The 15,558-nt window shown below is 40.1% G+C and overlaps 1 protein-coding gene and 2 long non-coding RNA genes across 12 annotated transcripts in view; 2 read left to right on the top strand and 1 right to left on the bottom strand.

The window, feature by feature from the left end:
• LOC128262157 (sterile alpha motif domain-containing protein 5-like) overlaps positions 1–15,558 on the top strand; it is a 161,720-nt gene that overhangs the window by 61,511 nt on the left and 84,651 nt on the right. The window contains exon 5 of one of the 9 annotated variants that reach the window (XM_052996306.1): positions 6,215–7,032. The exons of 7 other annotated variants lie outside the window; for them this stretch is intronic. In XM_052996306.1, coding sequence (XP_052852266.1) covers positions 6,215–6,319 — 105 coding nt within the window. In that variant the 3' untranslated portion in view covers positions 6,320–7,032. Of the gene's footprint in view, positions 1–3,798; positions 3,926–6,214; positions 7,033–15,558 lie in introns of those variants that run through there. One more of the 9 variants, XM_052996290.1, reaches the window with a different exon arrangement.
• LOC128262309 (uncharacterized) lies at positions 10,046–11,185 on the bottom strand. Its single transcript, XR_008268335.1, has 2 exons — positions 11,055–11,185; positions 10,046–10,797 (listed from the first exon to the last, which is right to left on the bottom strand). It is a non-coding gene; the product is annotated as an uncharacterized LOC128262309 (long non-coding RNA).
• LOC128262299 (uncharacterized) lies at positions 11,658–15,025 on the top strand. 2 transcript variants are annotated; one of them, XR_008268334.1, is made up of 3 exons: positions 11,658–11,778; positions 13,532–14,074; positions 14,134–15,025. It is a non-coding gene; the product is annotated as an uncharacterized LOC128262299 (long non-coding RNA). The 2 variants fall into 2 exon arrangements; XR_008268333.1 differs by having other exon boundaries at positions 13,532–14,445; positions 14,507–15,024.

The raw sequence follows: 15,558 nt of genomic DNA, 5'->3' as shown, positions 1-15,558 counted from the left end.
TGTGCAAAACAATTTCATGTCTCGTTTGTACCCCCTCTAGGATTTTGTTGCTTCTGGTTTGTTGGTGCATCATTTTGTGGCGGCCAAAAATGTGCGTGTTTGTATGATAACGAATCGTTAATATTAAAATACGGAAAATAACAAATATTACTATAAAACAATACATTGAGTTAATGACAAGATATTTCATTTAGATAAAGAAAATTGCTTGACTCTAATTTTAGAGTCAATTTGAATGGATATTTTCCCTTATGGAAAATAAACATCTTAGAAAAAAACCACTCTTGTCCTTTTCAAACTCACATCTGTTCCATCTCTCTTCGCTTGTAATTCTTGGACCGCTTTCAATGCCAAAAATATGTAAAATTCTGTGTTCCCCCCACCGAAAAAATGGGAACAAAAACATGAAATGGTTTTCGTCATGAAAGATGCAAAAAGCGTCGACATGCCAAAGGATAACCAACAGAATGTGTGAAGATGAGGTGGGTGGTAAACAAAAAAAAAAAAAAAACAAACAAAAAAACACAAAAATAAAAGAGAAATATGGTTATGCAAAAGAAAGGAAAACAAAAAATCAAGTATACGCAACGTCAGACAAATGCAAAGTGGCAGGCAGCAAAAAGCGAAAGGAGAATATTCGAATCCAAGAGGAGGCATCATGTGTGCGCGAAAATAAGCACAAAAATATTCCTCAAATAGAAGATATGAATTCCAGCGGCTTTAAGTCCACTCTTTAATGTGCTGAAAATGTGTATTAAATTGAAATGGGTGCGACGGCGAAACTGGCACTGTGACTCGGCGGCTGCATCTGCATTCATGGTGGTCGAGGGCCTGTCACGTTGTCTGCGGTCGACACAACTGAAATTCACCTTGAACGGCCACAGAAATGATGTCCAGTGCAGTTTGGGGCAGCTGCCGCAATCAACCGCAAAAGAGTTGGCAAAAATCTTGATGCAATTATTCATATAAAACGCAGCACGCACGAACTGAAACGAAACGAAAACGCAATGAAATGAGTCGAGATGCAAAAACTCAACGAGTTGAAGGTGTGTGCCCAGCGGCAACAGCTGCGACCCGACCCGATCCGATTGTCTCGATCTTTTGAATCTGTCTCAACGCCACTGATCCTCCACTGACAGTTTTCCTGGGAACTGGGCTCAGGTATGGGTACTCGGGTACTGCGAGCACCGGCCCCAATGCGAAATTCATTTGTCATGCTTATAATTGTCTCACTCCGTTTCGTTCGCCGGCCAAATTGCAATTTTACGGAGCAAGCTCCGAGTATTTTTTTTTTTTTTTTTTTTTTTGTTTTTTTAGTTTTATTTTCCTGCTGCTCTTGTTGTGCGTGGCCCGCAGATTGGCCAAGGCAGCAATTTTAATGAAAACGTTTTGGCCCAGCCCAACACTAAAAAAAATTTTAGAAAATTAAATTGTAAGCGATACAGTTTAAGTTTTCTTAGTAAGAAATTAATGTCATAAACTTTAATGCTGTGGAAAAAAAGTCAAATTTAAAGTTTTCTATTTAAAAACAATTATTAAGGATAATAATAAAGGAGTTATTTAGGACAATTAAAATGGTATTTAACAAGTATTGCAATGTTGATTCTTAGACAACTAATATGTCTCTTCTCGGACTGCAATTTAAACCCAGTTGGTTTATTTTTGTTCAAACTTTTAAATATTATTGTTAGATATTTGTTTTGACCTTTATTTACTAATGAGAAGCTTAGCTTACTTTTAATTTTCTGGTAAACTTTTTCCCCATTTTGTTTTCCTATATATAATTCTCATGACAATTGGCCTAGTTATTCTGCCAGTGCCGCCTTCAGTTTGAGTCAAAGATCCTGGGCTGCCTTCACGTAGCCCTTGGTTTTGTCGGCCGCCGCCTGTGTGTGGGGCCGCCTCGATTGCTGTCAGTAATTATGCTTAATTTTTGGCTGTTTGTTTGTATTCTTATTATTTTTTGCTTGCTTACTTGCGCAGTGCGAGGCGCAGTGAAAGGGCATTCGAGGCAGTTGAAACATTTATTTTGGCTGGCCAAGAATTCGGCATCCATTCCATCCATCCGGGATTGGATGCCTCTTCTCATGGCTTTTGTCTGTATTAAGTTGTTTGGCAGCTGCTGCCGCTTTTGCTTCCGTTGCGATGAGAACGAGGATGAGAATGGGAATGGGGATGAGGATGAGGATGAGAACGAGGATGATGATGCCCCGGTTCGTTGTTTAAAATTGAATAATGCCCGCTCATTTGGTTTTATGACATTTCGATAATGATGATTGTGTGTTGGCTGGGCCTTTGTTCTGGGCTTAACTTTATAAGGCAAACAAATTATTGTAATTTGGCCGCCGCAGCGCCAAGAGCTAAAGACCGCAAAAGTCAGAGTCAGTTGGGCGAAGTCAGTCGACATTGACGTGGTAATTCAATGCAGCGAAATCGTATAATTCCCAGACAGCGGCGATCAAAACGCGCACATCAAGAGTAGAGGCAAAAAATAAAAGAAAACAATCCGAAGCTGAAAATGAAATCGATCATGATTGAAATCGAGCAGAGCAGCTTCGTCTGCAACTTCGAGAGGGCGAGTGTTTTGTGAAACATCAACATTTTGACAGGCACACAAATCCTCTTGAAAATGAGATTTATAAAACACAGCGAGGCGGCCGCAATAAAAACCCGGCGAAAAAGGGCAAAGTCATTGTCAGCCGAGTCGAGTCGAGCGTTGCGCTTGGCTGCGAAATCTCAAAGGCAAACAGAACAAAAAATAAGTGGATATAAACACAGTAGTAGTGAAAATAATAGTATTTAAAACTACTGTTTGCTATGACTAAATCTTATTAAAATTCAAATATTTTTAATTGATTGTAATGGCGATAAATGAGCAAAGAAACTGTATTGACATAAACAAGGTTTTAGCATCAAAAAATCATACTTGTTTTTTTAAAAAACCTCTTAGTGGTGGTAAGAATTTATTTATACTAAATTGTAATTTAATTAAATAAGGATAACAAGTAGATCAATTAGGCCATAGCTTTGGACCTCAAACGAAAAGGATGGTTTCTAAAAAAGGTCTTTACAAACACAGAACCCAATGACTATTACTTTGACCTCAACTGTAGAGATATACCTGACAATGGGGAGGGAAACCAGGGGGCATAAGACCGATGCGGTTTAATGTGTAACATGTAGCCAGGTCGGACTGTCGACGATGGTTGGACCTTTGCGGACTCTGTTGTTGCCAATGTTGCTGCCTCATGTTGTCGCGGTCTTCACTCAGGTCCCGACTTCAGCGTATTTATTTTCATTTCGAAGACATTGTAGTGTCATTTCAGCGACCGCAGCATGAAAAGCAAATAAAAGGCAACAAAACACAACACAACCCATCGCATCGCTTCGCCTCGCATCACATTGCAACGCATCCCATCCCATCCCGTCCGATCCGATCCAATTCGATTCGATGCAATTCAATTCCAGTCCAGTCCAGTCCGAATCCGAATCCAAATCCGTGGAACAATCCCGGGCTTTGCTGCAGCTTTTAATTAAGCCAAAGAGCAGCCAGTTGCTGGCCGTCTTCGTCTTGGCCAGTCGAAGATGGAAAAAAATCAAAAGAAAAGAAAAGCAGAACACAAAAGAAGTAAAAAACCGAAGACAAATAATTTATCTGCCGCCGCGCGTGTATCAGATGTATCTGTATCTGTATCTGTATCTGCGTCCCGCAATATGTATCTCTCGCCTGCCGATGTTGCATTTGCTTTGTTTGCACAAGCCTCAGTTTTAGTATCGGTATCAGTCGGAGTCGCAGTCGCAGTCGCTCTCTGATGATGAAGCTGCTATGATGCTGCCCTCATCTGCTGTCCCGCTGAGCCAGCAACACCCCAGATCTGTGGAGCACACTGTGCGTTTAGTTTCGCTGGACCCACGGATTTCCAGGGTATGTTGTAGTTCTGTCTACTGGAACTTTGATTCACAAGCCTTTAGTTCATAATTATATAAGGGAATATGAATACAATTAAATTTTGTTTTAAATATCTTCTTATTCTTAAACAGAAGAATCTATAGATCACATGAAATTTAGCATATCTTTATTAAGAAAAGTTTTGAACTACATTTTTTTTAAAACAACAGGTGGTTTATAATTATAAAAGGGATTTTTAATACTAAACTTCTTATATACATTTTTTTAAAACAAAAAATATTCATATTTTTTAAAATCTTCAGTTTAAAAGTGAAAACATGACCATTAAAAGTGAAATTTTGTAAGAAATAGAACCAAATAATATACATCTAAAAATACAAACAAAAACATTTATGCCCTAACAATATAATTTTTATTGATTTATTTGCTTTAATAATAGCTTTAAAGCATTTGAATGTAATAATGCTGAGTTAATATAAATATTTAATTTTTTAAGACCTTAGGGCAACACTTAGGTACATGTAAATGAAGCCTAGCTACTGGATGTGGCCCATTCGAAAGGATCCTGTTAACGATTACTCCCCGTGTATTTTTTTTTGCCCAAACCCAATCCCAAAGTCAGAGCTCAGGCTCAGCCGACCGGCAGCATCTCACGTTCATGCGTGGCCACATTTTTTGCTGCGCTGCCTGCGTTTTGTTCGTTTTTATGGCAATAATTGCAACTTGATGACTTAATTGCGGATGCAACTTGTTTTCCAGCTTCAACCTCAGCCACGGAGGCAGCCCGGGCGTATGCCTGGAAATTGAATTTTTCCACCTGGTCTATCCCGTCTGACTCTTTATTTTCTTTTTTTTATTTTTTATTTTTTTTAAGCAGGATATGCTTTCATTACTATAGATAGATAGGTGGTATATAGATAGATGGGGGGCAGTGGGGCGCGGCTGCAATTTTCCCCATTGCATAAGCAAATAAAAATTCATTAATTTATGACTGCCAACGGGCAGAGCAAACCGAACATCCAGTCAGCCCCGGACTGCTGTGCACCGGCGTTTGGAGTTTGGAGTTTCGAGTTATTTTTATAATCGCAGCAACGTGACATTTATGCGAGTGTTCATGTAAATGATTATTACGTGCCGCAGACTGAACGAAACCGACCGACGGGCACCCCGCTGTCTCTTCACTATATATTTTCCATATCCCTTCCCTCTTAACCCCCAGCCAAGTACCAAGTTCCAAGTTCCCACTTCACAGAGTTGTTTGCCCAAGTAGATTTCATTTGATTTATTCGCCCCAGCAGCACTATCTCCAGCTCCTGCTCCTGCTCCTGCTCCTGCTCCGGCTCCTTCTCCTCGAACTTCTTCGTCTGTGGCAGCGCCAAAGTAATTTTATGTTTAATTAAAAAGAATTCTGCGTCATTTGCTTCGAGAGCAGACTTTGATGGACATTTTTGCTATTCACGCTGCTATAGCTGTCGATTGTTGTTTGTGTTGCTGTTGATATCTATGTTTAATTATAGTTAACATGTTTTGTGTCTGTAGGTTTTGGTTTTGTAGGCAGTGGAGGGTTAAATGGAGCCAAATGGGAATGTCTATGTCTGTGCACGACTTTGATGTTCGTTTTGTAATTACATTGCGTGGGCCATATTCAAATCGAGTTGTAGTCGTAGGTGATGTGAGGACCGATACAGTGCCTATCGGTGCTTTAAGACGGCTGTCTGTCAATCTGCGGCTAAGTTGGACAGGTTAGTTATAGGCTGTTGAATATTGATTTAATGGTTTTCCGGTGGTAGAAGCCTCTATGAAGTTAAAACGGGAAAATTTAATAATAATACAAAACATTACCCACTGTAACCGATAAATCCTTCTTAGAACAAATAGTTTTTATTATATGTTTGATGTTGTGATAAAGTGAGTTGCAAATTACTTTGATCTACAAGACCGCAATAAAAAACGGGCTTTCAAAATAATAAACTTTTTTTTTTAGATTTATGGGATAATAAAGTAATAAACTTTATTTGTACTAAATTGAAAAGGGAAACAAATATATAAATGTATATATCAAGATAAATTAAAATACATATTTCAATTGAAAGAGTTATCTGCGGAAACCCTTTAAAAATGATTGCATTCCGTGATTCAAACTTTCTCATCCAACCACTTAACTTTGATTGATCGCTTAACAATAAAATGAACCTCATTTGTAGCCCCTAAAGCTCTTTTTATTTTAACTGCAATTACAGAGACTCGAAAAAAAGACACACAATTTAATTAACATTTCTCTTCCCGCTTTTTTTTTCGTTTCAGGTAAGTTGTTCAAGCCAACAAAAAGTCAAACCTTCTTCAGGCCATATCGAAACGTTTTGTCAGACATTAAAATCGAAACGTGGGTTAAATGTAAAACGTAAGTGACTTCAACTTCTACCGAAAATACAAACCGACTTCCAACTCGTACAAATAAAATACGAAAAAATCGAATCAAAAATTGATAAGACCCGCCCTGCTACGTAGGGAGTTTAAAAACTCATTTAGTGTCCAATCAAGCGGCCATAAAATAAAGTCAATAAATCAAGCATAAAAGTAACAAATGCACGGCCAGTTCACAGATAACACGCACACACAAGCACACGTACTGAGATGGGGATACAGATACGCACCCATACGGCTGCACTTGGCTGCATTTCAATAAAAATTCGATACGTTTTATAAGGTTGGGGTTCCTGCCGGAGATGAGGTTTGAGATGGGGGAGCTACCCTGCCCTCCTCCTCTTTATCAAGGTGTGATGATCACTTGCGTGCCATCGGCGCCTGACTTGCATTTCAGAGCATCGCCACCTCGGCACCTCCAACCTTTCCCCCCTCCCCTCTCCATTCGATCCCCCACACTTCCCTTTGAGAATCAATAAAAATAAATCGAAATGTCACAGCGCTGCATGTTTTTTCAAGTGTGAGGTCCCGCAGCTCTCAATCTTCCTTTACGAAACACAAAAAAGCTGAAGAAAAAAAGCTTTGAAAAACTGTAAATGACTTTGTGGACAGCAAAATTCATTGGAAATTCAATCTGCCAACTAACTCTATATATTAATTTCACGAAATTGGAAATTAGTTGGCTTAAAAGCTATTGAATTACCGGACGGTGGGCGAGGTGAAAAATGCAGAGAGAAAAATATGTCATAAGTATAGGAATTCATAAAAAAAAAAAATCTAGATAAAATAGACTTTTAGGTGTTTAGCAAAGGTTGTAATTTTAGAGTTCAAAATAAAGACCTTCTGATATTAACATTTGATCTATGATTGTTGAATCTTAAAATTTAAATAAATTCAATATCTCATTGATTTAAAATAACTTTTACTAAAGGAAATCCATAAAAAAGCAAGCAAATTTAAATACAAATTTTATGGTAACATGAATTTTATAAACGTATAGGCTAGTAGGACCTACATTTGTATTTTTCACACTAAACCGTAAATATGCAAATTTTTGATATTGATATGAGGCCGGATCAAACTGATTACATTAATAGTAAACAACGAAGATGGAAAAACATTAATATGGTAATGGGGTTTATTTTTCGTTGTGTGTGAGTTTCGATTCAGAAAAATCAACAATCGATTGTTCAGGGCTGCACATAAATCCCCGAAATGAGAAATGTGTGGCACACAACATCCCAGTGCCCCATCAGCGGGGGTCCCTTCTGCCCCCCACCCCTCTCTGTCTCTCTCTTTCTACCTATACCCATCCCCCTTGCTCTGTCTCTGTGTGAGGGTCCAGACGGCCCAACGACTATCCACAAATTGGTCGTGTTCAGCTTTAAATCGTTTTACGTAGTTTCCATCGAGACAAGTTTCGCGGCTCCGTAAATGTTTGCCAAATGTGGCGCTGTTTGTAAATCACGCACGCTGCAAGTTGCACGCAACCGTCGTCGATCGATTACCGGTCTCATTCACTGGCCCCCTCTGTCTCTCTCTCTTTCTGTCTCTCTCTGCCTCTGTCTCTTTCTCAGTCGAAGATTTGGTGGGGCCCCCCCACCGCCTTTGGATCGCCGGAGTATGTTAATCTTGGTCAGCCGTGACTTGGCTGGAGTCCGTCGCCCCTCCCCTCCCTGCCGCTACTTAACCCATTCCAACTCCATCGCTCGCACATGGTTTAAAATTTATGCGCTGTTCAAACGGCGCGTAATAAATTTGTTTGCTCTTCAACTGTGTGCGCGCATGTTCATTGAAATTGTGGCAAACGGAGACGGGGGCGGAGGAGGAGAATCAACGAAACGAAAGCAGGCTCAATCCCCAATACCAATACCAATCCCGAACCCAGTTCCCAATTCCAATCTCAGTTCCAATACAGCTACACTCAGAATAAAAATAGGATATAGACAAATGTCCTGCGACTAAAGAATTCAATGTTAAGATGTATAAACAAAGAAAACTGCCATCTTGAGTACTACAAAGTTGTTTTTTTTTTTTGGAAAAAGATATATTGACTTCATACTTTTGTTTGTAAAAAAAGACACTTTCTATCGATATAAACCTTTTTGCTGAGGTAGTAAAATTGTTCATTTAGTTAAAAATAATAAACGCAAGGATTTAAACATCTAAAAAGAGAGAAACCCTTTCAATTGTACCCCGTTTTGACTACATTTTGAATCTGCCTTAACATAAATATTCTAAACGATGTTTCCACTTCAAACAGATTTTTTTGCATTTTTAAATTTTGTATTTTTTACAATGACCTATAAAACTGAACTTAATAAGACAATTTCTATTCGTTTCGGTCTGCTAATTAAAGCTTGATTCAATTTCACAGTGTAAGTTTTGTATTGCCTCCAACGGCCACTTCATTTTGTAGCTTTTAACAGCATTTCAGCATTCTTCTGTATTTGTTTATCTAAACGTTTTATTCATTTGTGGGGCTGCTTCTGCTGCCTGTGCAGCGGTGTTCTGGAGCTTGAAACTTGGCGATTGGGGTGCCTCCTGTCCTGTGGCATTGCTTTATCTTTTGGTCAGTCTTTTAGCTTTGCAGTTCGTGCTGCCGTAACGTTCCGTACCGTTCCTGGCGGCCTAATTGATGCGCACTTGGCCGGGTTGTGTGCTGGTGGTGGTATTCGCCAGGGGCCCCCTTAACTCCCCTTAACCCCAATATTGCCTACGTTGCTCTGCGCATGCGCAACATTCACACTTTGCCGGCTTCACTCGCCGGTTGTCGCTGTTATTCGCCCGTCGCCATCTCCGACTTGATTGCACATTTTATTTGCGCATTTATTTGCATTTTTTCTCACACCAAGTCAGAGTCGTCCAGCGTTGAGTTCCGTTCCGAACCGTTCCGATCTGTTTGGTTCCCCTTGTTTGTTTTCTTTTGCCAATGCCAATGCCATCGCCAATGCAATTCAATTGTCTTTCGAGGAGTGAGCGCTTTTCGTCTTGGCCTTCTTCATTTGTTTGTTTGTTTTCCGTTTCGGCTGCTTTCTGATGCTTTCTGCTGCTGGGGGGGTTTTCTCATGTTCGCCGCCGCCGCCAACCGATGCCGCCTCCTTTAATAGTTCATTTAGTTTGCATTTTTATGAAGTCTTTGTGTGGGTTGTGTAATAAATTTAACTCAAGTTTATTTATGTGCCATCGCCGAGACATTTATCACTCAATTTGAAGGCGTAATTGGGCGCAAAACGACAGGAGGCTGCCACAGGAGTCGTCGACGAAGTCTTCGTCGTAGTCTTCCTCTCGTCTCAACTCCGCAACTCTCGACTCAACTTAAATCAACTCCGAGTTTGCCTCTGACGACTGACAGCCGATATGGCATCTGTGTTGCATATTTTGCATATCGTTATGTAGTTTCCCTCTTCTTGGACTCGACGAGCCGATGCAGTTGCTCCTCTTGATTGGCAAAGCCGTCTCTGGAGTTGGAGTTGGCCAAAATTGGATGATCGCCGGCTAAGGGGACATGATCTTAACGGTTTTGCGATTCGTCGTGTCGTGTGGGGACAATTCCATTTAATTTGCATATTCGAAGTTTTATTTTTGAAACTGTCAAAGTGGAGTAGCTTTTGACACCCGATGGTGATGGAAATATTCACAAAACAATTTCCATTGGCATCGGTTTTAAACTTTTAAATAAATATTAATGCAGTATTAATGAAATTTCGCTTTATTAAGGGATAGATTTATATAATTTTTCCGCAAATTCCTAACCAATTAATCAATATAAAAACAGAAATATATTTAAACATTTATACATGCAAAATTAAATCATATTAAGACTGCAGTAAAAAGCACAAAATAAACATTGAGTAACCGGGCCCGTAAAATATGCAAATTAATGTCCATACATTCATTTGCCGGACATTTTATGGCACATCCCACTTAGCAGCATTTTTGCATACAGTTGTGAAGTTGAATGGATCGAAAAATGTCCAAATTAATTTACTGCTTCATCAAGCATCAATTTTTGCCATTTCCCTCGAATTGTTTCCTGTGCCACCAAAAGCCAACCGGCAAACGTCGAATTTCCAATCCGAATTTTATAGTATGACTAGAACAATGCCGCATTCACACTCACACTTACACTCACACAGCAAGGTAGACATTCGAAATCTGCTTAACATGTGCGATACACGGATGGAGAGATACTCGAACACGTGTATTTCGGCACCTGTTTTTAGACAGCGCAGTCCAACAATGGCCAGCAGCGCTGAAAATGTCGTTTAGCAACCAGAAACCATTTTAAACAATAAATAAGCAATTTATGCCACAATGCTAGCGGGGAATGGGATGGGATTTTCGGTTGGCAGTCAGTCTGAGTGGGTGGCATGCAAAAATGCTACAAAAGAATGCTACGAGCATTCAACACATTTTGTAATTTCATTTCGCTCTGGTCCTGATGGATAGTTGAAGGATAGCTGCGAAAAAAAGAACACGGAAAGCGGGAATAAATGAATAAATGTCTGAGCACGAAGATGTTTAAAACAATTGTGAAAGTTAAAGTGATTTAATTTACTGTAAAACAAATTTGTCTCTCCAAAAGTGATCTAAATATAATACTTTATTAAAACAATTTAAGTCAAAGTGGAACAATTAGCTACCTAATAAAAGAGTACCCTTTTGTTTATGTTAACGTCGCCTTTAGCAACAGTGTTTTTGACCGAAAATCGTTTACCTTGAAATTGCATTGCTGCTTTTTTCAGTGCCACCCGCGAGATCCCAAACTCCGACTCCGATTGGGATTCACTTTTTGGGCTTCCGTCTGGCATTTGTTGCTGTCTGTTTGCCCGCAAAAGACTAGTAGCCGTACTGCTGCAATAGCCCCAGATCCGCAAACAGAACAGCCGAGCATCATCAGTGGCATCCACATCCACATTCACATCCACATCCTCACATTCGCACACACAGCGAACAAAAAATCGAATTTCCCGTGCGGACTGATTCGATTTGGCGTTGCAATTTCACGCTGTGTTATTGCAAAGTGGCTGCAACTGTCGGCGCCAGGCGATAGCACCACCCATCCAGCCAACTACTTTTCTGCACCACCGCCACCACCCAAAAACTCATGGCCATTTTAGCCACTCTGGCGATGCCAAAGCCAAAGCCAAAGCCACAGAAACAGAAACAGGAGCAGCCCAGGCAGCAGGAACTCGCCCGCTCAGCTACCAAAATAGCAATTTCGATGGCGTACAACAATGGCCAAAAACGAGCGAATTGCAGCAAAAAATACACCGAACCGTAGCCGAAAAAAATCTCATTTAGTGACGAATTAAGCGCCAAAACAGACAGGCGATTCAGTTTGTCAGACAAGCGCTAGACACCGACATGGATACTCGTGCAAGAACACTGCAACATATTTGAGGCAATCATTGAATAGACAAATAGAAGCGGTTGAAAATGTAAGCCTACATTTATGCTAATATTATAGTACACAAGAAAGAATTTTATTAGCTGGCACAGAAACTCCTTCTCATCTAATTGATTTTCCTAATAAGTAACAAGGAACTGAAGTTTTATTCTTTTTTTGTTTTTTTTTTTTTTAACTATCTTGATGTTTGGGCATAACTACTTCACTATATTCTTTATTCATGGTAGGAACTAATAATATAATTGAAAAAATAGACTTTATTACTACTAAACACTTAAATATATTTCCCAAACACAATTTTAAACAATTTATTTTTAAATACAGTTATAGTATTTATTTGTGTTAAAATTTCAATGAGCAAAAAATGATTCTTTTAAGTAAACATTAAAGCTCAAGAGTCATTTAAACACTTTCAATTAAAATGAATATGTTTTGTAGTCTTATTTTGAAGTGTAAAGTTTGCCAGTATAGGGTTCAGGTTGAGGTCTAGGGTCAGTGTTGGGTTCGAACACTCGTATCGGTTTGCAGGCCTGGTCAGCGAGCGGGGCGCTGTCAAGTGCAGAAGGACGAATGGACGGCAGTAGATGACTCGGCACTATCTATGGCCTGGCATCGATTGGTTCGCCACGGGTCTAAAACTCAACCCTCCGGTTTGGCCCAAAAAAAAAAACCCTTCCGCCAACTCGTTTGCTGTTTATGGCCTTAAACGCCATTTTGTGCGCACTCATTCACGCCACGGTTTGACATTGCCATACGAAGTACGAAGGACGGAACCCCTTCAGATACCCCTTCCTGTGCCATTGTCCGTCTGCTACAGGATCTATGCATCCATTGTCTGCGCGGGCCACGACCCATACTCTCATCCGTATCCGCATCCGCATCCTCATCCACATCCGCTTCCTGTGGGTGCTGACGCTGCCAACGCTGCCATTCTGACAGATTGTTGCAAGGGCAAGTGCAATATTAGAGCATGATTTATTTATGCAATTTTTACCATAAAGCGAGCAATTTTCGTTCACTTTGCAGCGCGAATTTTCCCCGTTTCCATTTGGCATTTGTCTATCATTTTCGGTGGCGAGCGAATGCGAGCTCACAATTTGTTTTTCCCCCCTCCCCATTATTGTGTCTGGGCTCGAAGGGATTTCCCCGCGTTGTGTAGTGCAGTCATGTCCATTAGTCGATGTGTCGGCACGTCAATTTGTTTGTGTCCGTCCGTCGCTTTTCTGTCTATCGGTTTCTATGTCTATCTGTCCATCGACAATATGCCGGCACTGACTTGCAGTGTGTTGGCATTGGAAATTATGATATGAAAGGCAATCTCCGAATTCGAATCCGCCGGTCCTATAAATTCTTACCGTGCACTCGCATTTTGGCAATTAGCCGTGGCATACTGACTGTAATTAGTGGAGGTCAGAAAAGAGGAGAGGGTTAACTAATGGAATGGTTTTAGAAATGCGGCTGAAGCGATGATGAAGGCATGTTGATGGGTGTTTCTTTTGATCTTTTGGCCCCATCAATTTGAGTGGAGTTTAAGGGATTGAAATTGAATAGTGACATGTAAATTAGTTCTTATCAAATGTTAGTGGCTGGTAATGTTAAATATAAAACATTACCAAGTACTTTTATCAATCTTAAACCAATCTTATAATCTAAACAATTTGGATTTAGGGAAATAGATTTTATTTTTAGACAGCCTGCCAAAAGCTATCCATTAGCACCTAGAAAAATCACTCACCCTGGCTTTTCATCACCATCGCATAATTGTTTTCCCTCTGCCCTTAAAGCCAACGTAATCAACCGCAATCAACACCCAAAGAGCCAAAAGCAATAAAGAAAAAAAGAAATGCATAATCAACATTTTTATCATTAGCGATAGAGAAATATGCAAAGCAGAGCGACGAACGAGCCAAGTATTTCAAACTGGAGAATGAGAATAAGAATGCAGCGGAAAAACTAGACGGTGCGGGAGAAATGGGGAAATAAATGAAGCACATTATAAATGCCAGAGTACATGCTAACTACAACAATTATCCTTAATGTTGCTAGCCAGCAACTGCCATTAGAGAGAAATGCGGGAGGGAAATCGCCATGTCCATGGCTGATCACTTGCTGGAAAGAAATTCAAATTAAAATGCTTCCAATGGTATGCAAAATAGTTTCAATTTTCCGCCAGAGAGCCCTCCAGGAATGCTCATTATTCAACTGGCGAAGTTTTGAAGCTGACAGGACACTGCGGACAAAAAATGGGAATTAAATGTCAAGGAATGCGCCGAACAGCTCGAATCAATATCGCGCGAGTCAAATTGCAGTTAATTACGGACCATGTTGTGCGTTTTTCTCCTCGTGCCTATTGATTCACGCTAATAAACCTCAACCTTTTAAACAGAGGACAAACGCCTGTTAACAAGGCGCCACGACACGCGATCGACACCATTACCAACACCCCAGAGTTAAGGATACGGAATATGGAATAGGGGTAGTACCACCGCCACCATACTACCATACTATATATAAAGGCATACATCGTACAGCTACGGCCACCGCCTGTAATCAAAGCCAGCTGCCAACTGCCGTCTGCATTCCATTTACCTTGCTCAGAGCACTTTTCAATTATGTTATTAAAACAAGCAAACGGGCAGTTAAGGACCCTTTTGCAGGACCTGCCCAACATTGCGTGTCAGCCCGTTCGTTTGTTGTTGTTAGTTTTTATATCCACTCTCTCATATCGTTAAATATATAATTCTGTTTTTTTTTTTTAGAATTTCCTAACTCATAAATGCTGCAGCAATAGTAATGGCAGTGTGGCAAACATGAAAATTCAATTATGAATGCCCGGCTTAAGGTTGACGCCCCGTAATTTCCAACCCAATAGCCCCGCACGCCGCTCAAGTCTGTGGCCCAAGGCAATTTGCATGGGTAAATATTGTAAATCTATGACGGGTTTGCAATCATTTGCAATCGGCGACCGCAGACGGAATGAGCGGAGCGATTCGCCCAGACATCGTCTAATTATGTCGAGTGGCAAACAAGATACAGATACAGCTACAGATACAGCTACAGATACACTCGTATGTGCAGCCTGCAGATGCAAATAAAAATAAATATTTACATTCAATTTCGACAAACGCGCCAGTAACCGAGCGCCAACTTTGCCAAAGGAAAATTGTGCGTAAAAGCAGCGGGAGCAGTCGACGCATATTTGTTTACCTCAAGCAACAAACCCTGACTTAAACCAGAACCAGAACCTGAACGCAAACCTGAACTGTACTGAAAGAAATATATTTAGAGTCGTATTTTCAGGGGTTTTCAAAAAAGTTCAGTTCAGTCAGAAAATCTTAAAATATTTTAAACTAAACAATACAAATATTTATAAACCAGTAATAACTTTTTGTTTCATGTTTTCTGAGTAGAAAGCTAACACTTCGTTCTTATACAAGAACTTGTGATTTTACAATATATAATATTTATTATGATTTTATCACTATTGAATTTATTTGGTCGACATCCTAATAATTTTTCCCAGGGCCTAAAGAGTTCGATTTCGATGCTACCCAGACGAAATCGATTACCAACTGATTGACTGAAATGCTGGGCTTATGCGCCCATCGAAACAGTTTGCTGCAGGTTAAGTTTGGCATATAGATAAATCACTATGGCTATGGAGGATATATATCTATGGCTATAGCAACAGCAGCTTCGAGGACTGCCAGTTAAAATGGTAATTGACTTTTGCGCGGAACCGCAATGTGTTTGTAAACTTGTTGCCATGTTGTTGTCTATATACAGTGAACACACAACCCCACTTCGTTCC

The sequence above is a fragment of the Drosophila gunungcola genome, chromosome 3R (assembly GCF_025200985.1).
Source record: "Drosophila gunungcola strain Sukarami chromosome 3R, Dgunungcola_SK_2, whole genome shotgun sequence".
Lineage (NCBI taxonomy): Eukaryota > Metazoa > Arthropoda > Insecta > Diptera > Drosophilidae > Drosophila > Drosophila gunungcola.
The sequence above is the reverse complement of the archived record's forward strand: the minus strand, read 5'-3'. Positions and strand labels throughout refer to the sequence as shown.